The sequence below is a fragment of the Aristolochia californica genome, unplaced genomic scaffold (genome assembly GCF_029961685.1).
Source record: "Aristolochia californica isolate CCGP_79_NKW_82.1479 unplaced genomic scaffold, dmAriCali1.0.hap1 SCAF_9, whole genome shotgun sequence".
In the NCBI taxonomy this organism is placed as follows: Eukaryota; Viridiplantae; Streptophyta; class Magnoliopsida; order Piperales; family Aristolochiaceae; genus Aristolochia; species Aristolochia californica.
In genome coordinates, this window is record NW_027182290.1 from 32,839,081 (window position 1) to 32,866,407 (window position 27,327).

Sequence of the window (27,327 nt, forward strand, 5' to 3'; positions counted from 1 at the left end):
GCCCAATTTTATGTACAATTTATGCATAATTTTATATATGGTTTATTTGACATGTATTTTATGCAAAGTTTTAAATGTAGGTTGGAGCTCGAATTCAATTAAAATTATTGGACTTGAACTCGATTACAATTTAAGGCTCGAGGCGACTCGAGTTTAAGTTCAAAATATTTAAATTAAGCCCAACTTGAACATACGAAGGTTCCGAGTTCAGCTTATGCTACCCTATCTATCTATCTATCTATCTATCTATCTATCTATCTATCTATCTATATATATATATATATATATATATATATATATATATATTCTTTTATAACCAATTTAATCGTGCTGAAAAATAGAATTAGTAAATTGACTACAATTAACTAGTTTTACCCGAGACCCGTGTCTCAAATGGTTTTCCGACTCGAACTCGAATCGACTGACTCAAAAATCCGAGTCGGGACTCGATATATATATATATATTCTTTTATAACCAATTTAATCGTGCTGAAAAATAGAATTAGTAAATTGACTACAATTAACTAGTTTTACCCGAGACCCGTGTCTCAAATGGTTTTCCGACTCGAACTCGAATCGACTGACTCAAAAATCCGAGTCGGGACTCGATATATATATATATATTCTTTTATAACCAATTTAATCGTGCTGAAAAATAGAATTAGTAAATTGACTACAATTAACTAGTTTTACCCGAGACCCGTGTCTCAAATGGTTTTCCGACTCGAACTCGAATCGACTGACTCAAAAATCCGAGTCGGGACTCGGGCTCATCACATTTGATGCGGCGAGCGAAGCGACGCGTCTAATGAAGGGCGTATTCGAGACCGAGTTAGTTCGAGAGAAGCGGAAGCATAGGTCAAAGAAGCAGAAATTGGAGATCCGCTTGCGCTCTCTCCTCTTCTCAGACACGTCAAGGATACGTGCCTTCGTTTTGGCGACTATAACAGCGGCCGGATCCCCAGTGGAAGTTAAGGGCAATCGAGATCTCTATTTTTTCTTCTTCTCGTTTCTGTCTTCGCTAACATTGATCATTAGGTTAGAGGTTGTGGAAGAGCGTACTGTTCTTAAGATAAAATCCGATTACAAATTAAGTGGTTGTTCTGTTTCCGTCGAGTGCTTCAGATATTCAAGATGCTGGGCATTAATCTCCAGTGTTTTTTAGACTTGTTCATTGCCGTCGTCTCTATGATGATTGGTTTCGGGATTTTCGCGTTTGCAGCTTCCGTTCTCTGCTCAGCCGCGTTCTTGAACAACGCGAAGGCCATCTCAAATTCTGAGCGGCAAAAGGGTATTTGTCTTTCTATCTATTTATTTCTTTTTTAAGTTTTCAATTTTGGTTGCTGTGAGAGATCCTATAAGAACGGTTGGGGTTTATGAAATCATAAACAATCAATTTTTCCCTTTTCTTTAGGTTAGGGTTCTAACTTCTATGTTGATTGGTTTCATTTTCTTTTAAACGAGCCCATTATTGTTTGTTTTGATGTTTGGGACTGACAAACTTTAAATTTCTCGTTTTTTTTCTTCTGTTTGCTGTTGGGAAAATATTGAATAGGCGTTCACAGTCAAATTACCCTAAATTATCTACTCATTTGAAAACTGTCGTCGAAGTGATTCTTCCCACCTTTCTTTCGCTCTTGTAAGAGCATTCCTGGATTCTTTGAAAAATCATTCTACAAAGATGACGACACGAAATTATTTGCTACTCGTTAAAGCTGAGATTTCCATCTTGAACTGTTTTTTATGTTATGTTGTCATTTTCTTTCAAAAAATCCCAGGTGATGTAGCGAAGGAGAAGAAGGAGAAGACTTCCTAAACGTGGGGAGTGATAGACGTAAACAGTTTGGTGTTCTTTTCTGCACACTCTTGATGATTATCCGGATACAAGAACCACACATTTCAGGGACTGCTCTCAGAGGCTACTCTCCCGGATCCGTTATGGTCATGCCAATTGCTGATCCTTGGGAAGCAGAACTGTGATTAGGGTTTGGGGTTCAAAGAAACTTTGGTGTTGTTGTTGACGAATTAACGGTCCTTAGATAAGAAACTATGGGGGGGTTAGTCTATATGAATCAGGACATGATCTTCATGCGCATTATTCAGTTCATGTCCTGAAGTCGTTAAGGGGGGGTTAGTGGGGGGCGCTAAGATACTAAACTTAATCATTATAAGGAGATCATCATTTAATCATTAAGCTTACATGGTGTCACATGAAATATTTAGCTGAAATTTTTTTGGCCTAAACCTTCAATAATTAGATGGTTGAGAAGGTTTTTTATTGATTTTGTTCCTAAAATCTGTTAAAAAAATTTTGAGACGGCTGAAAGCTAATGTTGTCAACGGTGATTCAACTATAGTTAAAACATGATTAAACCATATTAAATCAAAATCAAAATCCTTAATCAACTGAAGCAATCGTTTTTGCTTTGATTTCCGGAGTAATCCTATTTTGGAACTGCTTCAGTGAGCACAGCAAAAGCAACCGGTTTCGTGGAGAGCATAGCTGGACCAACTGATCAGGCCGTATACGCCACGTTTCCCATATCACACAAGCCACATTGCTGACTAGCTTCGCTGACGACCAAAGAAGACAGCACAAGACAGCTCTGCTCTCGCCGGAGATGCGTCTCAGACCCTAAACATCAGCCTTCTTCTTCGATCGAAAATGTCTTCCTCCAAGACCAAGTGCATCCATTCCCTCCTCTTCTTCCTTTATCTCTCCTCTGTATCTTTCCCCACCTTTAACTCCCTCGTTTATCTCTGGCCTGTGCCCAAAGAGTTCAGCTTCGGAAATGGCACCATCCCTATCGATCCTAACCTCTCATTCCAAATGCAAGGAGTCGCCGAGAAATCAGAGGTTCTTCAGGACGCGTTCAGGAGGTGTAAAACCACCGTTTTTAACGACCGATCTGTGTTAACACGGTCAACGGCAGCTGATTATGCTCTGAGTGTGATTAAAGTGGTGGTTGAATCCGCCGATGAAAGCGTGCGTCTACCTCCTTCGTATTGAGAGTATCGATTGCTTGATTGGTTTGGGAGTTGATATCTTGTGGATTGGTGAGAAGAGGATATTAAATTTGGTTTTTGGTCTTTGGCAGCTTCAACTTGGGGTGGACGAGAGTTACTCTTTGTTTGTCGCCAAAGATGATGGCCGGTCTATTATTGGAGAAGCTACGATTGAGGTCCGTTGAGAGCTTGTAATTTGAGTATGGATGAATGCGGAAGTTAATATACAAATTTATGATGCTGATTTCTTGTTTATCTAACAACCGTAGGGATCAGTTGAGCTTTTGTCCTGTTTCATCTATGTGGGTAAAAATTCACGGGAGTTTCTCGGAATAATATACAGTTGCTCCGTAAATGACTATTTAGTTGTATTTAGTGATGAGTCATTTGACCCTGGTGTTGCGTTAGAGACGGATGACAGTAACGGTTTCCTTTTTTCATTAACTACAGTACAGGTAGAATTGAAAATTACGAAAGACACCATTTTGGGAAACACTAAGAGGTTTCTGAAGCAGTCATTAATTTTTCAAACTAAAATATTTAAAAGTATGAAAACCATTTTGTGACGTGACAGTATCTATTTCTGATGATTTGTCTTACAAACAGAAATCCCGAAGATTTACTTTTTATTCTATAGCTAATCTTTTTGGCATTTCCCGATTTTAATTCCATAAACAGGTGTCATTTCTGTTGATTCTGTTCACTACTATGCTGAACATTTTGATGGGCTCATCTCTTGTGCGGATGTTCCTATTTTGCTGTGTTGCAATTGTAAATGACCTGAAAGAGCATGGTTATCCTTGGACCTTTTTGTCCACGTAGATGTCCATGTCTATGATGCACACTGATTTCTCTTGCACTTTCTCAAACATGAGCTCCTTTCTTGATAGTACAGATTATGATGTTATTGACAAAATTTAACCATTTGGGGATATCAGTTTTCAGTCTATGTTATTCTCCTTTTGATGCGTATCTTGTTATAGTGTTTATGCTTCTTCTATATAACCTTCAAGTTTCTAATGTATATATTTTCTTACTTTGTTTTTTCAGGCAAACACTATTTATGGAGCGTTGCGAGGGTTAGAGGTATCTCCCTCTGTAGCCCCCTCCCCCAAGCCATGGGACCAAAATAATTAATTACAATGCAAAGCTGTAGTCTCATGTTACTCTGCACATATATTAGTTGTATAAAAACAATTGACGGGCAATATTGTGACTACAAGTTTGACCAGTCTGTATGATATTAGTTATCCTTGTCAGAGTGGTTCCGTCCACTCTTGTAGGCGGTAGCTTTCCACACATAACAGATCGGTCTGTTGGGTAGTATTGGCTAGCCGTTGTCATCGTATCAGAGCTGGGCACGCCACGTCCCGCGTTCGAATCCCGTGAGAGACGGCTCCAGAATGGGCGGGGTCGGTGTCAGAGTGGTTCCGTCCACTCTTGTAGGCGGTAGTTTTCCGCACGTAAAAGACCTGTCTTTTGGGTTGTATTGGCTAGCCACTGTCATGATATCAGAGCTGGGCATGCCACGTCCCACGTTCGAATCCCGTGAGAGGTGGTCAAGAATGGGCAGGGTGGGTGTCAGAGTGGTTCCATCCACTCTTGTAGGCGGTAGCTTTCCGCACCTTACAGATCGGTCTTTGGGTGTATTGGCTAGCCGCTGTCATGATATCAGAGCTGGGCACGCCACGTCTCGCATTCGAATCCCGTGAGAGACTGCTCCAGAATGGGCGGGGTGGGTGTCCAAGTGGTTCTGTCCACTCTTGTAGGCGGCAGCTTTCTGCACCTAACAGATTGATCTGTTGGGTAGTATTGGCTAGCCGTTGTCATGGTATCAGAGCTAGGCACGCCACGTCCCACGTTCGAATCCCGTGAGAGGCGGTCAAGAATGGGCGGGGTGGGTGTCAGAGTGGTTCCGTCCACTCTTGTAGGCGGTAGCTTTCCGCACCTAACAGATCGGTCTGTTGGGTAGTATTGGCTAGCCGTTGTCAATCCTGTCAATGGACTTGGAGATTAGGGTGAAAATATGATGCTTTACAGTCATGGTTCATGGTTCTTCTTTCCATTCTTCACTTTTTTGTGTTTTTGAGTATAGATATTGTCCTGATTTTGTTACTTGAAAATAAATTGTTGAACTTGCTGAGTTTGAGGCCAATAAAGCTGGCTCACACTCCTTTTCTTTCAACATATTAATTCGCTCAATTCTACCTTGCTGATTTCTTTATATATCCTTTATGTTTTTTAGATGTATCAATGGAATAAAGTTTTTTGTAACTTAATAGTACAAGAATCTGAGTCACTGATTAGTTGTTCATTTAACTTTTCAGACATTCAGCCAATTATGTACTTTTAACTATGAGACCAAGTCAGTTGAAATCAACAATATTCCATGGTACATTCAAGATGAACCAAGATTTCCATTTCGTGGACTCATGCTCGGTATGCAGTTTTTTTTTTCTGTAAAAAGTAAAAAATCAAACACTTCTTTGTTAATGATGCACATGTATCATGATCTGATTCCTGATGCCTCTTTTGACATTCCCACTTTGCAGATACATCGAGGCATTATCTGCCTATTAATGTGATAAAGCAAATAATTGAGTCTATGTCATATGCGAAACTTGTAAGAATCATTATTCTTTATGCTATATTTTCTGGATTTTTAATTAATTTATTTATTATTTGTTATGACAACTCCAATCCACTGGCTTATTCTCTCATCCCTTTTCCTACTTCAACTTTTTTGCATGTACTACTATTGTTATTGAGAATCATATTCAGTAGAATGTTCTTCACTGGCACATCATAGATGAAGAATCATTTCCTTTGGAAGTACCTTCATATCCCGATCTATGGAAAGGTTCATACACAAAATGGGAGAAGTACACAGTTGAAGATGCACATGAAATTGTTAGGTACATTCTCAGTAAATCTTTTTTATTGCTCTCTGTCTCTGTCTCTTCTTCAAAGTTCATAGTAATGTTGTATGATAAAGAAAGGAAATAATTTGAAAATAATGAAATTATTTCCTTTGAATGTTGAACACCCATATCCTGGTTGGACTTGGATCAAAGACCTCACACTAGATTCTCCCATGTGACCATCGAGGCACAGGTCTATGCACAAATTAGAACTGGGATCTTGAGGTTGAGTTGCCAAAATATGCCCAATTCATATCATTATTCTCTCTGAGAATGCTGGTGTTGTATCGTACGGACTACGGACTACGGACTAAATTGTCATTTGCTAGGGGTTAGGATTCATGTTTACTGATTTCAATATGTAGTATCAAGACAGCTTTTATGACAAAATCACTAATTTCCAAAAAGTAACAGTCAACCTTCTGGAAAAATTGGAGCAGGATTTTATTCTCCTGTTGATGTTTATAGCCGTCACTATAATTAGGAGGGAGGAAATCTGTTGTTGATAGGGTTATCCAGCCAAAGTTGGAAGTACATGAGAAGAGTGGAGTCATTAAGAAAAAAAACTCCCGAAGGGGTGAAGCACAAAATAGGAACAACAAAGATCAAAACCTGGAAGAACCAAACCACAAATCAAAGAAAAAGAATCAAAGGGGAAGGGTTGATCCAACAGTGAGGTGTTACCGGGTGACTCCTTCCCTAGCCAACAGATCACCGATGTTTTTATTTTATTTTATAAAAGTGATAATATATTAAACAAGAGAAAGATTACGCTAAAATATTGTTGGCACGAAGATATCATCACAAGGTCAACAAAATTATCCTTCCTTGAAAAGGTCAATCATATCCTCCATGTCAACAAAACATCTTAGTGCTTCATAATTGAGGAGAGATGTAAACCAAGGGAACAAGTAGTTAACACGGAAGTGTTTATTAAAATCAGGCCTAGAAGAAAGAAAGAAGAAGAGACAAAGGAGAAATAGAGGATAAGAGATGAATCCCTAGGCACAGAAATGTAGTGGAGGCTGTCTGAGTTATGACCTGCTCAACTTCTCTACCTTCTGTTTTCTAATATAATTTTTAGCAAACAAGATAAGAAGTACTACCCTTTAATGGAAGCACAACAAGCGGGGATCATTAAATATCTTTTCAATTATCCTACTTCTAAACCTATTAAATAATGAAGAAATAGAAAGTAGACTCACGGAACAAGTAAAGTGAACTTCCAAGATAAGAGGAAAGAAACCAGTATCGTTGTAGACTGCTTCAGTTCGAGTACTCTGTTTGATCAGTGGCAATTGGGATTAGCCTTGAAGATAAAAAGTCGTATGTTGGATCAGAGAAGAATTTCGTGATGATGAATAACTGTAAAGCAGCGGTTAATTAGGTCACTACAGAAGGTGAAACATAAGAAGCGACAAACTGCTTCTAGTTTTGGTTGGAGAATGGTCTTGTTTCTTTTTTTCTATTATTTTTTTGGATGATATTTCCCTTTTCCCTCTCTCACATCCTCTTTTATTTCTATTTTCATTTCCCATAATGGTATAAATTACACTTTGTGGGTAGTAGGGCTGGAAATGGATAAGAGGCAGGATGAATAATTCAGTAGTGTTAAATAATTGCCCCGTTTAAACATATGCACATATTAAATAATCAACTATATCAATGTTGAATAGCATTTAAGGCCTGTAATAGCTCATCCTTCAAAAGATCCCATTAAAGACACTAACTGAAGAAATTTTGCCAGCTAAAAATTTTGAGATAATACATGAGATACAGTGCAACATGTTGCTAGGGTTTGTAAACCAATGAGCTTGAGAGTGAAAAGGAAATCAGTCTTTAGTGGAGCATCCAGTTATGGTTGTCAATTGTTGCTTCAATGTGAAAAGATGTAAAAAGAAAATTTTTGTTGTGAACAGAAGTTTGCAAATGCTACTGGCTGCTACATCTAACCTCTAATCTCCATAATCATTTGTATGATTTCATGTATATGAAATGGACTGTTTGTTTTATTGATCCTCTTCTTCTTTAATACATATTTTCTGATTATGCTTCTTGCATATTTCTTTCCTTTCTTTCAATTTATTTGTTATGGCATTAGTATTCTAATTGTTGTTTCCTTCTTTTGCCTGCTCTTGATGTATATGGTGGATTGAAGGTTTGCCAAAATGAGAGGTGAGCTAGATTTTTGACGATTTGTCAAGAAGTTATTCTACTATTTGTTCCTGTGTTTTTTTGAGCTTGTTGTTTCTAATAACACATCCTTTCATGGCATGCATTTTTTTCTTTCTTTTGTTTGTACAAATGTCAAGCATCATTATGAAAAGCCAATAAACTTGTCCTTGAATAAAATAAAGCATAATTTGCTGTGGCTATGACAGGCATCAGTATTATGGCTGAGGTCGACATCCCTGGTCATGCAAGATCATGGTAATTACTCTGTTTTAAATGCTTTCTTCCCAATACTTGCTACTTCCACCATTTGGAATCGTGCAAACACTAATCATGGATGTGACTATATTTTGTAATGTCAATTTTTATTATGTTCAGCTAGTGCAAAAGATTCATTTGAGAACTTGCTAGACAAGATTGAATAACCATTCTCTTAGTCTCTCATGTAAACTTTTATGAATAATTTGTATTTGATTGTATTTCTTAAATAACTGGTACAACATTTGAAAAATATGAGATTTGGGGAGAGAATAAAAGAGAAAAAAGGAAAAATGGAAACATGGGAGAAGAGCAGCCTTGCTGCCTTGGAGAGAGTGCCAGAAAAGCACGTCCTCCCTCTTTTTAATCAGGGTTTAAGTGATATTTTATAAAAGGACAATATTGCCCTTCAATACTCAACATTACATCTCTCCTAAATTGAACCATGGATAAAATAAGACATTGTCTATCTAGCAGCCATACTATGTAGGAAATGACCAAAACACCCCTGAACTGGAATGTTAACAACATTAACTTTTGATTGCAGGGTGTCCAACCAATTTTTTTGAGTGAAGGGGTGTCCAACCATGAATTTATTCTTCATATTCGCAAAAAAATGTGCCTTTTTATCGTCAATTGGTTACTATGATATAATTCTTTTGTAATATAAAAGGATTGCGTTAACTTTCTGTCTTTTTTTAGTGCATATGTTAAAGTTGGGTCCAAGTCCACCCTAAAATGACTAGCCGAACTTAGGAGGCTGTTTCCCAATTAATAACCTTACAAATTTTCTTGACATTTATCTAGTTGGATTATTTCTATTAACACTCTCTCTCAAGTCCAAGGTTAAACAAACAGACAACAGGTCTGAGATGTAGACAATCCATTAAACAGGGTGCAAACGGGGCCCAACAAGCAGACGCCCTACTCTTACACCATGTTAAAGTTGGGTCCATGTCTATCTCAAATCGACTAGTTAAGTTAGAAGGACATTTTCTAACCAATAAGCACACAATTTTCTTCTTTGTACTTTTCTATGTGTTACAGTTCCCACTAACATTCCCCTTCACATCTTAGACTTACACAAACGAACAACAACCTGAGTCGTGGACTAAAAAATGGGTACAAACTAAATACGAACAAATTGGACTCAACAAGGCAGACATCCTACTCTGATGCTTTATTGAAGTTTGACCTAGGTCCATCTCAAAATGACTAGTTGAACTTAAGAGGTTGTTTTCCAACTAATAGCCATATAACTTTTTTAACATTTGTTTGTGTGGTACTATTCCCAATAACATATATACAGATATATTTTTGTCTATAACTTGCAATCTCTACCCACCATTGTGACTAACTCATATCATTTATGCAGGGGTGTTGGTTATCCTGATTTATGGCCTTCAATCACTTGCACTGAGCCACTCGATGTAACTAAAAATTTCACATTCGATGTGATTTCTGGCATTTTATCAGGTTAATCTCAGCTAGTATTCACTCATGTTTAACTTATTGAAAATGCATCTCTTTTTTTGTGGCTTTAGTGTTATAAGTTCTTCAGTGATTCTCTAGTCTAGGAGGACTTCTTTGGGACTCAAGGTGTTTTGTCCATCTTTGCATTGCAAAATATCATTTAACATGTTTTAAAGGTCATTTACTTTCTAGAGTGCCCTTTTTTTGCATAATGTTCAACTCATAGTGGTTCATTAGTGATACCTCATGTGGGTTTGGATCTATTGCCATATTGACCTAAATAATGCTGACCGTCTATAACAGAGTATCATTTCATGTTATTACGTTGTCAGTATTATTTCAATTCATCATCCCCCCTCTCCTTTTACATTTGCCAGATTAAACCAGAAACAACTTTTGTCGTTGTTCCCTCGGTTTGTATCCAGCTATAATCTGCCAGATTCATGCGTTAAGATTTGGAGGTTGATAACTGCAATTAAGTATGTGGACTGGGCCTTTGGCTCCATGGCCACATGGGGGTTTAACATTAAAACAAGAAATTTGCGGTTAAATATGCTGAAAAACAAGGTTTCTTCTGTTGGATTTGACTGTCTTTGAGTCACCAAGTTGCTTGATGACATTGGTTCAATGAATTGTGACTGACTTGATACACTGACCAAGTCTTCTTTCTGGATTTGCCAATGCATCTGAGTTACTCATTTGTATTGGGTAAGTGGTGTTTCATAAGAACCAAAATAGAGATGAGCCTTAATGGGATTAATTGATAGAAGCAATTAATTGTTCAACATTGCAAGTGAAAGACATGTTCCTATAATGAACTTTGTTGATACTGAAAATATAAGGCACTTTACAAGAGTGTTTGGCATATCACACAGTTAGAACAGCACTCATCATTTCATTTTAATAGTGACTGGACTTCGTTTATGGAACAACAAAAGTCGAAAAGTTGAATGTAAAAGAAGGTGCACACTGAAGCACAAAGATATTAATAAAAATGTTAAAAAATGAGTTATAAAAGAAGAAGGTTGTTGGGGATGTTGCTGCCTGACAACTAGTGATTGTTAAGCTATCCTTTCCTATCTGAGTTTTATTTTTGGTAACTAGTCTCCCAACGAGCTTGTTTAATTTTTTTAAGGAAGGTACTTTTCCCTTTAAAGCCAAAAAGGATGCAGCACATCCTAATGTGGAGGATTTAGCTGAGGAATATCTAAGGACAAGAGATTACCTTAAAGTAATTCATGTTTATGAAAGACAAAGAAAAAAATTCAATTGAAAGAGGCCATAAAAAGATTCAATTAAAAGAGGCCTGAATTTTAAATTTTGAGCTCAAGTTTCTAGAATATCTAAATTGCACTTTCCTATTTCAAGCTTACTAAAATTATGAGGTGTTAAATTTTGGGTTGAGGTCGGTTTCATCCAAAATGATTTGCCGCTTAGAAGGCCTATTACTCAACCTTATAACCCATTAACTTTTCTTCTTATTTTTTAATATAGGACTTTTTCCCACTCAACACTTACCTTCACGTCCAGGCTTACCCTTTAATGGAGCACATACTCTCTAATGGGGCACTTAAACTCTTTCATGCCCACATCACACACATAACCCATGATGAGTTTTTGGATTGAATCTAGTTCTATCGCAAAATGACTAGCTACTTAGGATGCCTATTGCTATACTTTATAAGTCATTAGTTTTTCTTCTCATTTTTTATTATGAGACCCTTCCTCACTCAATATAAGTTTATTGGACAAGCAACTTGCTGGTGTTTTAGGAAACATTACTCAAATTGCAACTTGTAATTTTGGTTGAAAGTTCCAATTAGAAAGTCTTTTCAATAATTAGTTTCCTGATTTTAGTTTCGGTCTTTGTTTCTACAGCGTAGCCTAAAGTTAGTAAGTCTTGAAGTTAAAAACGATTTCCTGTTTTGAGTTTTTTTTTTCCAGCAAGTAGAATTAGATTTAGTAAGTCTTAATTAGAGTTTATTTCCTCAAGTGGACAGCATAGGAGCTTCCGGTTTTTGTTGATTTGTAGACCTATAAAAAGCCTTCACATGTAATACAGAAATAACTCTTTTCACTATTTAATAAAGTTCTTGTTTTTGCTCACTCTAGGATAGATTTATCCTTTGTGTTTATTTTTTCTCTGTTATTTTTCTTAATAGCTGTAGAAACACTACTTTTATGTCCTTAAATCCATCAAACTTGAGTTCAAATTATTTTTTTCTTTGATGTTGTTGAAATCTAGGTTACTTAAAGGAAGCATTCGACTTTGTTATTTCTTAAATCTAAACCACCGTGCATTGTCAAAAAGGTGCAAAGAACAACATTAGGATGGTGTCTCCATTACAAAAAGAGATTGGAAGGAGTGAGATGAGAATGGGAGGAGTTTCATTCTGTGAGAAGTTGGAAGAAAACTATTGGTTGTCTTGCAGGACGGTATCAGGTTTAGCAGACTCCCTCCTAAACTCATCCCGCTGCCATCCCTTGCTCTGATAGTGTAGTGGTATTAGACACATTAATGTTTCTTTTTGGCTCTATTTGAAAATTATGATGTAAATAAGATTAATTCTTAATTTTGGAAGAATTTTGTTGTATGTTGATTTGTGGATTTTATTGTTTGCAGATATGAGGAAAATTTTTCCATTTGAGCTTGTCCACTTGGGAGGGGATGAAGTCCACCCTGGTTAGTCAATTTAATATGAAGTAGATTGTAATATGATATCTATTAATTGGCACCTGTAGATGCCAATTATATGGAGCATTCCAGGCACATATTATTGATGGCTCCATTCCTGTGATGTCTTTACAGATAAACAGAACAAATTTGATGAACTTGTAGATTCTGTTTATATAATGTTCAACTTCCATTTCTGCCTAAGTAATCTGAGAGCTCTTAATATTTATTTTTTGACAGATTGTTGGAACTCAACCCTGCACGTGAGCAAATGGTATTTCCTTTCCTCCAAGAAAATAATCACAATAACGTAGCAATAGTAATGTTATTTCCTTCACTTCAAAAGTAATCATAATAATAATAATAATATGCACTTTGTGCCTTACCTTAAAGCCCACATACCGTTGCCTGCTAACCACATTTTCTGTTGATGTCATCAATCACATAGACATAATAATTTATTTTTAAAATATATTTTTTATGCCACTATTTGGTTGATGGCTATGTACAACTCTTATCCTCATTTTACAGTGATAGCTGGCACTTGAACTTGAAGTTTATTAATTTCAACTTCAGGATGTTTTATTCCCAATTGCTTGTTCTCGCACAATGACTGGAAATGCATTGCAGGCTTCAGGATAATAACATGACTACGAGAGATGCTTACCAGTATTTTGTGTCCAGAGCTCAACAGATTGCCATTACTCTTAACTGGACACCTGTAAACTGGTATGTATTAAAACAGTTCCATACAACACTGTAAAATGTGAAAGGTGCCTTCTGATGATTCATTTTTTCAGAAGGGTCAGCACATTTTGGCTTTACAGGACTACCATGAAACTTTGAAAAGCTGTAGTACCATAATGAGCTTGAGTCTATTAAGATTGATATGTGTCAAAATTCTTTCTTTCTCTAAATAAAAAAAATGTTTGTCTTAATTATCTCAGGGAGGAAACATTCATTGCATTCAAGGAAAAACTAAGTCCACGGACAATTATACATAATTGGTGAGATTTCCGTGATGTATTAAGATTAAGGGGCATCCTAGAAAAACCACTTCAAATAATAGTTCAGATCATTTTGGTTGCAGGTTGAACTCAGGAATTTGTCCTCAGGCAGTTGCAGAAGGTTTCAGATGCATCTATAGTAACCAAGGGTTATGGTATCTCGATCATCTAGATGTTCCTTGGGAAGAAGTGTATACTGCTGACCCTATGGAAGGAATACATGATAAAGAGCAGGGAGAACTTCTGATTGGAGGAGAAGTTTGCATGTGGGGAGAGACAGCTGATACTTCAGATGTGCAGCAAACAATCTGGCCACGTGCTGCTGCTGCTGCTGGTATGTGTTTTCGTAAGATAGTTCTCGATTCAGTTGGTACCTATTTTAGTAAGTCAGAAGAGCTGGACCAAATCCAGCATAATCAATGGCGACAAAGAAGTATTGATAATTTTTTTGGGAATACGACCATGACTTTAGATTTAGTAACCTTAGTGGAGATGTTCTGTTATAGATTTGTCTAATGGCAATTAGCTTTTCATTGAATATTTCATGATTTTGAGATCTTCTACCCAAGAGTCATAAATGAAAACTTGTGATACCAGTCCTTGACACTTAAGAGCAGCTACTGTTAGGTTGGAGGTTCCTTTCTGTTTCATGAAATTTGATAATAGCCCCTTTTCATTTACGTAGGCACGATACTGTTGATATATAAGTGAAATTAGTCCTTACTTTTTGTAATTGTCAAATTGGTAGATCGGTTTTTTCTACCATTTATTGATGAACCAAGTCTTATATGATTGTTCGAAAATTTTATCCCTTTTTATAAGGATCTTCTTTTTCTGCAGAGCGGATGTGGAGCACGAGAGAAGTTACCTCAACAGCTAATTTAAACTCTACCGTGTTACCCAGACTGGAATACTTCAGATGCTTGCTAAACAGACGGGGAATTCCCGCAGCGCCTGTGAGAAATTTTTTTGCCCGGAGGCCACCAATTGAAGCTGGATCATGCTATTCACAATGAAGCCAGAGTTTTTTAACTTTTCTTCAGGAAATGCTGCAGCTGATTATCTAGTAGACGAGACCACTACATTGCAATAAATTGTCTTGTGCTGCGCGTGTTTGAGACCATAAAAGACATTAGAAATTTGGCGAAAGGATGGCATATGTAAGGGCTTTCTCTGCTTGTTGTTCCCAAAAGGCCTTCTGAGCCACTTTAGTAGTTTGTAGAAGTTAATAATAATCTTGCACATAATAGATCAACCTTTAACATTTGAAGGGAAACGAATTAGCCAGTCTAACTGGCCCAAATAGGAGTGGAAGGGAAGCTGCAGGAGATGAAATTGGTTGGCAAATCACCTAGTAATGGAGGGGCTGTCAACTCATTCACTGGACACGGTGACAATCAGGTAGAAGAGAACTGCTCCCGACCATTGGTTAAGGATTACGGAGGTAAGGTGATGGTGAGATGGTTGTAAGGAGCTTTGGTTGGTTTAGGATTGTTTATTTTGGGAATGGCAGAGGGTTGAAGAGGTGGTGTGGTTTGAGGTGTTTGCAAGCTTGGTTGAAAGATGGGAAGGTAGGCATGGTGTCTTTTGTAAGGTGAGTGGTAGAAGTCTAAGGGGGAAGAGATTCTGGATACACTCCATGAAAGTGCTCCAGGGATTCAGGAATGTAGACTCGTGCTATGATGGTTCCATGCTGGCATTGGGTAATCTTGCATTCTCAAGCATTTTTGTACAGGAAGGCAGAGAAATAGAAACCAGATTACCAGACAGTGGCCACCCTGAATAGCTTGAGAAAAGAAATTAACAATGGGATGGTGATGTAGGCTTGCTCATCTCTGTTGAAGATAGTAACTCTAGTCGCCCGCCCCGGGCGATCCTGGACTTTCTTGATGAATACTGCCAAAACCAAAGGAGTGGCTTGGAAGCTTGCAATCAAGGTGGGCGTTTCATCGTTTTTTCCTGTCAGCTTTGCTTTGGATGAGATGCCAGCCCCGTCACCGTCATTCGTCCACCCTCAGTTTCGAATACGAAGTCCTCCCCTTCTTTCTACTCATCCATCCGCTGATGCATCTCCTCTCGCTCCACCTCTTGCTCGTCCATCTTTACTTCTCTCATCACTTACCCTATCTCTTCACTCTAGTTGCTCTGTTTTCTGCACATTGAGATCTGTTCTAAGCTGTCTTAGTAAGTTAAGAACTCAAAATGCCAACTCTAAAATATATAGATAAGGTGGTGTAGAGAGAGTGAGAGAGGGGATATCTGAGATCTAGAAGTTATCCAAATTTGGTCATACTTAGTATTTGACAACATTGATTTAGTTTTGGAAGCCTGCAAGCTTGTAAATAAGATTGAATCAACCTATCCTCAATCTGTTCCCATGACTTAAAGCTAGTTTCATCATACCATGTATCATAAAAGATGTTTCCAATAGAAGACTTTTTTACTTTCTTGAACAGCGGAAGATGAGATTTTTAACGACAGATTAGATGGCACTTACACATCAGAAGCAAGTGCATCGCCTCTCTGGCTGTAAATACGAAAGATAACAGCTTTAGACCGATCTGACTCTGGAGGAAAGAGCAAATAATCTTAGGGTTTGTTTGGAACCTCATGAAAAAGAAAAGAAGTTGAAAATTTGATCATTATCTTATTTTTACTAATTATTTTTTGAAATAATAATGGTCAAATTCCCATTTTCTTTTCTTTTCGAGGGGTTCCAAACAGACCCTTAGAGAAAGACTATTGAAGGAACATGACAAAATTTATGAATATTACATAATATATACAATGTCACGCAACTATAGAAAAGAACATAGTGAATACATCCTTATGCTTTGCAAAACTCCATAAGAAATATCGAAAATCTATATTTCTGAAGGTATAGCATCCTTTCACAGGGCATTCACTAATATGCTAATTATACAATTTCTGGACTTGGAAAACATTGTCATATTGGAGCATCTGTCGTAAAAATTATGAACTAGATCCAATAAGTAAATGTAAAGTTTAACATTTGTTGTCTTTTGATTTTGGTCGAAGGACTCGAGTGTCAAGATTTTTTTTTCAAATTCTAAATGACCCTTTAGATATGTAAAATTTGCTTCCTACAATAATGTCACACAGCACAACATCTTTGTACCTATCAGAAATCCTGGATTTTCTACATGAACCGTGTAAAAAAATCATGATTATAGCAGAGGAAGTTATGCCGTAAGTACTTAGATTACTTGTGCACCCAAATGGCACAAAGGTCATCCAATACGGATTTGATAAATAAGGTAGTTTATGCCGCCTTCACTGATATGCTCAGGTGATCTGATCCAATTTGTTCATTCAGGTGCTGAACTGAAGATGCAAGCTTAGTGGATGCAAAGCATACCTCTTGTACTCCAAATCTTCTTGATAAATTGCTCCCCAATAACACCTCCACATAATGCTTCCAGAGGCTCTAGTTACAGCTATCTGGTCTTTACCTCCACATAATCAAAGAGTCCACTACCGCACTCTGAAGTATCTCCTGTTGTGGTTAGACAGTAAACAAGGTCAATTAACCAAAAGCTATATGTTTTTTCATCATTGGTACAGCAAAAATACACTCTACAAAGCTTAATTCGCCTTTTTCTTAAGTTCAGTTCCTAAATACCATATAACTAGCTTTACACCAGTAGCATTCTGTTAGCCTTTTTTTTTCCCTAATGCGAGATCCCAGTAGTTGCAAATAATTGAGCAATTCAACAGTTTCCTGCAGCAATGAAAAACATTTTTTCTTTTGATGCAACGATCAGAAAATTAATGGCAGCACATACATGATTTGATTGTCTGCAACAAGATGTTGGTTACCTATAATCAACCATGTTAAGATTTTTCTCCTTCAGTCGTAATCTCTCTTTCAGCAAGGAGATAACCTACAGAATGAATAGATTATTTAAGCTAATTACCATATTAAATATGATCTAGCCCATGCAACAGATATCTGGAGATCACACTTGTAAAAGTCAAATAAAACTATTTCAAGAAAAAGGTCAAATAAGACAAGTGCAACTCTTCTTCCTGCTGTGCACAAGAAAAAAAATGTATACCTCATCATCGTAGCTTATATTTGTTATTCATCCTTCTTCTTTCAACCTGTCCACATTTTACACTCCTTAGTTAATAAAATTTTCTATTTCATCACTTTTCTTTCCTGGAATTTTATATCACAATTGGCTTCAAGTTTAAAAAAACAGCTTTTTTTTTCTTTTAGAAACACTTTAGGGAATATAGACAGCTCAAATCACCTTGCGTGGAAGACACCACATTCGGCCAGTTCCCGTATATATCTTCAAGCAATTTTGATAGCCTCTCATAATTTCCTTTAGAGATTGTCTTGTGTGACAGTTGATCTCCAGCACTTTTATATTTTCCAATGCGTTGCACTTGAGGTTCAATTTCCATTTTCTCAAGAAGACCTGCAAATTATTCATCTTTATTCTTCATTACAGGAGGAAGCGTTTTCCAATAGTGCGTTTAAAAACTGCCATAAACAGGTTACCTCAGATAGAATTTCTTTTTATTTGTTATGAAAATAGCTCATATGGATTACTTAAGAACCACAACAGACATGATGATATGCATATTGCGTCACTCGTTGAATGTAAAACTCAAAAGAACCAACTAATCAACTCACTCCCCAGAAATGATGCTTGAGCAGTCAAACCATAGAGGGCAGCAAAGGCACTAGGAGGATTGTCTAAAAAATAAAGACCACCTTGTTCATGGCTACCACCAGTCACTTACTTAATCTGTAAATCCTGGAAAACATAGTGAGAAGGAAAAAAAGTTACACAACAATTAAGTATTTTTGTAAACTGACTAACAGTCATCAGGCTTAAATAAAATTTGGGCATAAAAAGGACATCTAAAAGGGGTAGGAACAGAGTGGTGGTAGAAGACCCAATGCCTTAGACCCTAGTTTGGGAACCATCGACTAGGATAACAAACTTATTTTTGGGACAAGGCAACAAAGAAGAAAGCATGTCAATTTTCCCAATCAAGTGTTCAGAAGCCCTTGAATCAATTATCCAAGGGGAAAGACCAGCCTGTGGAAGAAAAGAAACCATACTTGAATTAGTAGTGGCAACAGCGGTAGAACGTACTGGACTATCAAAGCTCAACATACTTTTGAGCTTCTGAGTGCTTCATAATCTTCCTCCATAAGAGTTTTCTTAAGTTTAGAAGTGTCAGCAGCCCCTTCTTCTCTTGGCAAAGATGTGGTTGTGACTTGATTGATCATTGCCCATTCTGGTTTACCATGTAGCTTCCAACATGCAACATCTCAGCAGATTCTCTACATTCTAGATTCCATGTTTTAAGGCATTTGATTTCACCATCACTCACATGGCCATTTCTAGAGCAACCGTTACCATTAGACAAAATAAATGCAGCACAACAGTCGAATTGCAGCTTATTTCAGCATCTCTCATGGATTAATCTTGTATGTTGGTGATGCATCTGGATCAATTATGGTCTACTACCACATTCATGAGAATTTGAACAATCGATATAATTGGAAAGAACTTAGATTCAATCATTTTTAAATTTTAAACTGTCAAAATTAACGAAAAGGAAACAAAACAAGAGAGCACAATTTGTAGCTTTCATAACACAGTCTCCACGATAGTTTGAATCTACTCCATATCCAGCTTCATGAAAAGAACAGTGTCCATATGCAATAGAGACTTTGGTAGAACACCAATTATAGACAACGAAATAAATAGCAGAGCTCAAGCTTTTTTTAGACTAGAAGAAAAACAACAGAGCTAAAGCAAGAAACAAAAACCTGGCCACGCAATTTCATAGTCAAGACACTGCCCTTCAGGACTCTCGTCCAAGGAAATGCTACCAGCATATGAAACTCCTCCACCCACTAACCTCTCCAACTCGAATTCTCCACTTGGGTATTCCTCATTCACTCGCCTCAGATCGCCATTATCTTCCACAGGCCGCGGCAGCTTATTTGAATGCATCTCCTCCTTACCACTATCGTCATTCTCCTGATGGTGTCAAGGAAGGAGGCCCTGTTCGTTTTTCCGCCATTTGAGGAGGAAATCGGAGGTTTGGCATCTCCTCTGCCGTGACTCCTATTCAATTGGTGCGTCCATTTCCTATCCTTCAGTGCTTTTCATAATTAATCTGCTTTCTAACTAAAACGAGAACTTTCGTGTTGTTCGGATCCAGGTAATTTATTTTGTTGAAGTCTTGTGATTTGTTTAGGATAAACTTTGGTGGCTGAAAATTTAACAATAATCTGTAAGACTCGTTTTTTCTGACTGCATGTTGTGTTCTTACGCATTCATTCCCTCTTATTGCAAGTAATTTGACTGTAATCTTATCATCTATAAAGGATTTGGTTGGAAACCTGAAACTTTTTACTTTCCTACGAAGAGAACATAAAATTATCTCTTTGTAAGATGCGTAACAGTGATTAGCTCTAGAAAAAAAAAAACTGTATATTATTTATCTCTGTTCTTTATTTCCTCTTAATAAAAAAAGGGAGTTCATACTTATATCTTGGTATCTGGTACTTTAATCTGAAAAAATAAAAATTTGAATGTACACTCAGGTATTTCACCAGATGTTAATTCTTTTTCTCTTTTAGTGCATTTTTTAAGAAATGCAAGAAAAACATTTTAAGTTGAAATGCGTTTTCAGTGATTATTAATGTCTCATATTTCCTGAAAATATTTTTTAATAAAAATTCTTACTAAGAAAATAGTATAAGTTTCGATGGATCTCCGAACTGCTTTGAATTGGGTACAAAACATTATTCCAAAATGTTTTATCTCATTAGTTCATTTGAGATTATTCCTTAATCCGTTGAGAAATGGCGGTTTCCATGACCTTGAATCTTTTATCCAGTCTATCCAAGAACCTCGTTTCATAATCAGCTTGACGACATTCTTACAGGAGGAATAGGTCCCTGCAAAATCTAGTTCAAGCACAAAGGGAATACTTTGAAGCTCATACTTACGAGAAAACTGACAGGTCTGGTTTCTTACGCACCGAGTGGCTCAAGAAAACGAAGCAGTCCAAGATGTTACTTCTGTGTGCTCCAGTAACGTCAGTGGGTAATCAAACCGGTATAGAACTTGCACCCTCCCCAAAACAATCAATTCCGAGATTAGAAATATGGCTGTTGCTTCGTCTTTTTTCTGTTTTCCTTGAGTGTTCAAGGCCTATGATGTTCCATTTTTAGTTTAATAGCTGTTATGGTTCCTGAAACTATGAATAAACAAGTTTTGTTTCTCCGTGCTTCCTGGTGAAAATTTATTAGTTGCTCGACTCCTTCATGATTGATGCTGAAAATTACTTCTTCGTGATTTCTCTGTGATTTAATGGGGCTTTGGGGGGCTACATATTCTGGAAGCCTGATGCACCGGCGAAAAAGCAATCTCTGAGTTGTTGCTGGCAGTTCGATTGGATTGGTCTGAAATATTATCAGACTGGCTCTAGAGCTATGGTTTTCAGTTTTTTCAAGATCCAACCAACTTCAATAATTTACAAAGAGAAAGCTGCAGAAAATAAATCAACAAAAAAAAACAAATCAAAATGATAGCCCGAAAAGATTTACGATCTGACACGATAATTTTTTGTCCCTAACTTCTAATATCATTGTTGATTCTAAATTGTTATAAATTTCTGAAGGAATTTTCGGGGGATAGCTGAATAGCATCTCTATTCCGAGAATGAAGAGACGTCTGTCCCGAAGCTAACTGCTCTGGAAAGGAGAAAACGGAGGTGAATGAAATGGAAAAGTTGAGATTAGAGCAAGAAATGTGAGAAAGCAGGTCAGAATCCAAAGGCGGACTGAGTGGAGCTTACTGCAGCTCTAGACTTCCCATTCTAACAAAAAGATTTTACTGAAAATCCCAGTTGACACCTATCAAATCTTCATCACTACCTACTGAACAAAGCTTTCTTCAATGGGTTCTGAACTGAAAATCTGAAGCTATCAAGAATGACAATTTCAAATGATAAGAAATTTCAGGACGGGATTCTGGATCGATGATCCCATGCACAGACAGTTGTTTTAAGATTTGTCACCTCAGATACGACCATGCTGTCACAGTAGATGGACGTGCATGTATCCTACAAGTTTGCGACGGAATACATTTTTTTTTTTTTTTTTTGTTCCTCTTTCCGGATTTCAATTCTGGGGTTTGGCTCTAAGACACATAGCTGAGCAAAACTCTTTATTAAAGTGATTCCCAACAAAAATATGAGTATTCTGCTGATCATAAACACCGGGGAAACTGTAAATACACTGAAAAAGAGAAAAGACAAAAAGAAACAAGCGTGCCCTAGTATTTTTCGTTGTCTGCTACCTCATGTCGGTTTTTCTTACCCGAGCACCAGGAAAGAGAGCTCGAAAGAGGTAAAGACTACACACTACACAGAAAGTTTTAATTCACACCCTTTTTCTTCTTTATCGTCTCCTGTTTCTTCCCTTTGTAGAATTTTCTCTGTGGAGATCCATTTCCTTTCTTCTTCTCGTCAGCTTCATCATCGACATTCTCCTCCTGACCGCCATAATAATGCTCTGAATACCCGTTAAAACTTTCGTGATGACCTGGGCCGGAAGAGGCATCGGAAGCCATGGAATCGTCACTGTCGTCACCGGTAGCATCGTCGTCACTGCTGCTTCCCTGACTGCTACTTGGATCATCATCGCCATCAGCATCATCATCACCAGAAGCATCGTCAACGACGTTGTCATCAATAACACCACCATCGTCATCATCAGCATCGCAGCCATGCATGGGGGAGGCAATATACATGGTCCAACCGGATTCGTTACTGCTACATTCTTCTGGGCCTCCAATGAGTTGGGAAGGCTCCATCGCTGCGGGAAAAAGGGAGGCGGGGGAAGAAAAAGGTAATGAGAAACCCAACAAACTGAGAGAATAAAAGAACTCAAACTTCTTTTAATAGGGAAATCCTCTCAATAGCGCAATCTGTCTGACTTCCGTCTCCGAAAGCCTTCTCATAAGGTTTGAAAGAACATAAAAGCTCAGCTCCTCTTAAATAGCAACAATCAATATCCACCACCTGAAAACTTCCAAAACGTTTAAATTCTCTGACTGGTCCTTCAACGCAGAAGCAGCCTGTCGACGAAGAAGGCAGTGGAATCCATCTAGCAGAAAAGAACAAGATAGGGAACAAACACCTCTCTCTCTCTCTCTCAAAGTTAAAAAAAGAGAAGGAACAAACAGAAACAGAGACGGTGGGTGGGTTACTCTCTCCGTTCTCCTCTTATTATTTCGCACCTGAAACTCCTAACACCTTTTAATTCTCTGCCTTGTCATAATTGAGGCGCACAGCTTTTAACTCCACGGGAGCTAAGGACCCCCTCTCATATACTGGAAGAGTATAAGACCCAGGCCCTTAAATGGGGAAAAACAGCTAGTCGTCTTTCACACCTTTACTTCTATGTCTTGTCATCAACTGGTAGCAGCTTTTCTAAACAAAATGCAAAGAACCCAACTGGATTTTCGCGTTTGAGATGAGGCTGGAAGGGATGGGCTTATAAAAAAGGTCTTCTGCTCTGTCCTCTCCTCTCTGCTTCTCCTGCTCTCCTCTGCCTACCCATAAAGCCGACCACTGAGCTCCCTCTGTAGCAGTGAAGCAACAACTCTTCTCAACTCTCATTTGACCAACTAATACAAATCCTGCAGCACCTCCTCTACTCCTCTCACTGTGAGAAGCTTCGTTCCTGGTTCATTATCTCCAATCAAAGCAGACTCATATCTGTCGCTTCTCGTCAGCTTCTCACACCGATGTTTTCCATGCTGCCACTACCCCAACAATAATGGCCACATTTGTACTGATCCACTGATTGCCCCAATGGATTTGCTTGCGAGCTGACAAAATGGCATTAACCCATTTGTCCTTCTCCTGCACATTGAACTGAGCTCCCTTCCTGCTTTTAACATTCTCTTCTTGAGGGTGAGCTGTCTCTTTTAATAGCGTTTCTGTCGAGGGAGATTAGATAAAAAGAAAAAACAGAAAAAAACGGCCAAGGGCACTAGCCCCATGCTTCAGACCCCTTGGCATATCCTTTTGTGGGGGTTCCCCCTCCCCAAACGAGTAGACACAACCGGCCCAGGCTGCCTCCACTTTTGGATACCATCGAATGACCTGCCCCTGTTTTGTGCAAGAAAGCAAAAGATGATTCGGAAGTTTTATGGGATAGCCAACAATCCCCAGGACACAAGGCCTTGATTCCTCCATTTTTTATCCTTTCGGCACAATCACAGTAAGAACACTATCTTCTTTGTTGGATTTGGATTTGGATTTCCGGAGACACTCAAGTCAACTTTTATTTGACACGAGTTTTGTTTTTTTCTCCCTGTATTTGGCCGGCACGGGTGAATGTTTGTCAGCTCGACGTCCTGGTTAAAGAAAATCGTGACACGTGTGATAGTTAGAGTGAGTCGGTGGGAAGAAAGGTCTTTCTCTCATTAATGGCATTCATACTCGTTCATCTCTTGTCGTTAGCGCTTTTCAGTACAGTAATCACTCATTATCGTTAAGAGTTATGATGAAGTTAATAAATTCGGATTTGGTATAGCAGGTGGCCTGTCATCTTCTTTATCCAGGAGCTTCTGGATAAACGAAACAATTCATTCAAAGAAAGCTAAGAAATGGCTCAGAAATCCTCACCATTCTTCCACGGCAAAAACGATTCTCGAAAGCCTCTGGACGAACTGTACTGCAACAGTAATTCTCATTTTCGGACAGGTATGGATCACACTGCCCTCAACCCTACAACTTGCCGACACGGACTGATTAACAAGTGCCCAATCCTTTAAACCAAGGCTTTGTTTCGTGAACTGATGAACTGATACAGTCAAATTGCCCATGATTGTGTTCTGTACAGAAAGGGACGTTACCAATGGGCAAGGAGAAGGAAGCTGGTACAGGAACAGGTGAGTCGTTGGGATACATTCAAGAGCTACAGTCAAAGGAGGATTAGGGAATTTCTTTCGGGTTTCGTGGTGAAGAATGCTGAATGCTGAATGCTGAGACCAATATTTAACATCGTACGAAGGGTATTAAAAGAGGGATGTTTTCGGAAGGAACCCACTAGCAATATTGTCGTCGCCATGGGAGACAAGCTTTCTATTGCGAAAAAACATGAAGATAAGATTTGGTTGTTCAATGCCGTCGCGGCCATTGTTAAGCCATTGTTTCTACAGCTCTCCTCTTGAATAATTTTCCACCACTAGAGTGACGCTCGCCACTAGACCTTAACCTTTTAAAAGTGCAGATTTCATTGGTCCACATCGATTTTATTCTCCGGGCGCTCTCCATCTCGTACAAATTCCTTATGTGTCGGGGCCCAAACCGTCTTTTGAGAATAAAAGCACACAAAAAGAAACAATTCTGTAAACCACCCTGGGTTCATACTTTCATCATGGATTCGATCGCAAGAAGAAATTTTTTTTAAGGAAGAATAAAAACGAATAAATTAAATTTCATGAGCATTTAGATTTACAGTTTAATTTTTACACTCTAGAATATAATTCAAATCTGCTGCCGGAAACATGGAAAAATAGTAAAATAAATGAAAGAAAATTATGTGAGACGGCCACCTTCCATATTTTTTTTCAATTGGAAGAGGAAGAAGAAGAAGGGAGAGCTCCGGCTAGCCGGTGGATGGAAGACGCTCTAGAGATTGGTTCTGCGAGAAAAGTAGGCTGGTTGTCTCCGGCCATTATAACAACCACCTTTGGTTCCCTCTCCAGCGGGGAAATCATCGACTCCGGCGGCTTCTTCGTCGACTCCGATGACATGCTTTCTCGAGGTTTACGGAAGGAGCAGACTAAGATGATTAGTGCAGCCGCGATGAGGCCTAACATGGCTATAACGCCGACGAAGAGGCACAGCATTGGAGAATTCCTGCTCCGGAATCCGGCGGTGCTGGACACGTTCACCGGTCTCATTTCTCTCTCTCTCCTGATGTCTTCGCGTCTCTTTGCTAATGAAATGAAGAAAGACTGATGCGGTGATGGCTGCTCCTCAACTTATAGGCGGAGGTGGAATCACGTAAAGCCATGAGTGACTCACTAGATTACTAAAATACCCATGTGGATTGTCGAATTCTTCCTTCAGGCTGTTCCTCCAAATCAAGCGATACTGCTAGCAGAAAAGATCTTTTTAAGGCGGAAGGCTAAAATGTTTGTTTAAATGTCAATGGGGGGCCTTACGAATTTTAGAGAATGAGTGCGGCTGTGTGCTTCTTTGCTTATCTAAAAGCGGCTTCAACCAGATAGATGCTCTGTCTACTTCAAGAAATGAATTTTTCTTTTCCCCATTACTGTTCATGACAAGATAGCAGCGCTGTATGTGCTCTATAACTGAGATAATCATCTTCTGTTTCAGATTGATGGGCATATATACAGAACATTATTGTTGAAGATTCTGTGTCCGTAACCATTACCTCTGTTTTATCCTGTGGATCTGCATAGATGAAAGAGAACGAATGCTCACGAGTTTCTCCCCCTATTTCGTAGCAATCTCACAATTTTCTGTTTGCAGCGAATACGGAAACCTGTTCAAGAGAAATTGGAAGCAGAATAGCTTATGTTGGACGCTAATCTTTGATAACAAGTACTTTTCAGCTTACATTTCAAATATATATGACTTGAATGAAGTGTGTTGTATCTAATCAAGTTTAGGTACATTGACAACATAAATTTATAGCTTTAGGAATACTTTATTAAAGAAGAATGAGTGCAGGCTTGTTTAAAGGCAAACGATAAATGAATTTTAATGGGATCTTCAATATAGGATTCTCATCCACTTTTGGCTTATTAAACCTATCACAAAACAAGAGTAGAAAGGGAGTCAATCCTTGATACAAAAATCAGGAAAAAAAAAAAAAGTGTAGACAAAATACACTGCTTCTCCACGCATCATACGGTGCAAGACGAATCGAATCATGTAGGGAGAAGCTGGCAATTGTCAAGATTACGGCTAAGAGAGGGAGGTAGGCGGTGAGCTGATGGCTGCCGGTGTTGCAAATGATGGAACAGAGGTCAGTGATGGAAGGGCGACAACAGAAGCAATCCATCATTGCCAGTGGCTCTAACTTGAATACGGCAAAGAAAAATAATTTCTAAAGATAGACAGATTGATCTACTCTGATACCATGTGAGATATTGAACTGAACCACAATTTTTTCATTGATTAAGGGTGGTATTTATACGGCTTACAATCCAAAAAAATAAGTTTTACAATATGGGATAAATACAATAGAATCTTATCCGATAACTGAAAGAATTATGTTAATCCCTTATCATTATGAGTGGTAGCGGAGATGTAAATAACATCCTTGCATGGTGTTTTGAATGAACCTTGTGAAAGTGAAAGTGGCCACTATTTAAAACACAAATGCATATACACGCATAGGCCGGAATATCAAGCCTAGGGGTAGCTTCTTCGATCTTCTTGCAAGAGCTGGGCATGCATGCCACTAAGACTATCAAGAGGCAGATTAGAAACAAGGCAAAAACGCAGCTTAAGAAATGAAAGACCTGCTCGATATCCATATTCTCCATATGCTTCTCTCTTTGTATGGGATTTGTGTCTCTTCACCACTTCATATGCTTATAAAAAAATTATTTTTAAAAAATCTTATTTATCGGTGCATGGTTCATTACCTTCTATCTATTGTAATAAAATATAATTGTTTATATTAATTATTTAAAAATATTTTTAATGTAATTAGATTTTTTCAATCTAATAAGTTAATAACATTAGAAAATTATTTTTA

The 27,327-nt window shown here is 38.1% G+C and overlaps 2 protein-coding genes and 1 long non-coding RNA gene across 3 annotated transcripts; 1 reads left to right on the plus strand and 2 right to left on the minus strand.

Moving 5' to 3' along the window:
• Positions 1-841: 841 nt before the first annotated feature.
• Positions 842-14,786, plus strand: LOC137942131 (beta-hexosaminidase 1). Its single transcript, XM_068787822.1, has 16 exons — positions 842-1,291; positions 1,779-2,986; positions 3,099-3,182; positions 4,057-4,092; positions 5,334-5,445; positions 5,559-5,629; positions 5,791-5,921; positions 8,086-8,102; positions 8,309-8,357; positions 9,733-9,833; positions 12,454-12,513; positions 12,745-12,778; positions 13,135-13,233; positions 13,452-13,511; positions 13,595-13,845; positions 14,352-14,786. Exons 2-16 carry the CDS (start codon positions 2,666-2,668, stop codon positions 14,525-14,527), a joined length of 1,602 nt encoding a protein of 533 aa, XP_068643923.1. The 5' UTR covers positions 842-1,291; positions 1,779-2,665; the 3' UTR covers positions 14,528-14,786.
• LOC137942133 (uncharacterized) lies at positions 14,705-18,177 on the minus strand. The gene is made up of 5 exons (XR_011110481.1): positions 17,789-18,177; positions 17,591-17,636; positions 17,352-17,416; positions 16,891-17,028; positions 14,705-15,677 (listed from the first exon to the last, which is right to left on the minus strand). It is a non-coding gene; the product is annotated as an uncharacterized lncRNA (long non-coding RNA).
• Positions 18,178-21,952: 3,775 nt separating this feature from the next.
• Positions 21,953-22,390, minus strand: LOC137940799 (protein SOB FIVE-LIKE 2-like). The gene has a single exon (XM_068785925.1). The coding sequence runs from the start codon at positions 22,388-22,390 to the stop codon at positions 21,953-21,955; it is 438 nt and encodes a 145-aa protein (XP_068642026.1).
• Positions 22,391-27,327: the final 4,937 nt, after the last annotated feature.

What these genes read in the sequence shown, in the direction of transcription:
- LOC137942131 (XM_068787822.1), top strand. Translation starts at nt 2,666, where the DNA reads ATGTCTTCCTCCAAGACCAAGTGCATCCATTCCCTCCTCTTCTTCCTT. An exon ending in CCTGGTCATGCAAGATCATG is followed by an intron (nt 8,358 to 9,732) that starts GTAATTACTCTG and finishes TCATTTATGCAG; the next exon opens with GGGTGTTGGTTATCCTGATT. An exon ending in GATTTCTGGCATTTTATCAG is followed by an intron (nt 9,834 to 12,453) that starts GTTAATCTCAGC and finishes TATTGTTTGCAG; the next exon opens with ATATGAGGAAAATTTTTCCA.
- LOC137940799 (XM_068785925.1), bottom strand. Translation starts at nt 22,390, where the DNA reads ATGGAGCCTTCCCAACTCATTGGAGGCCCAGAAGAATGTAGCAGTAAC.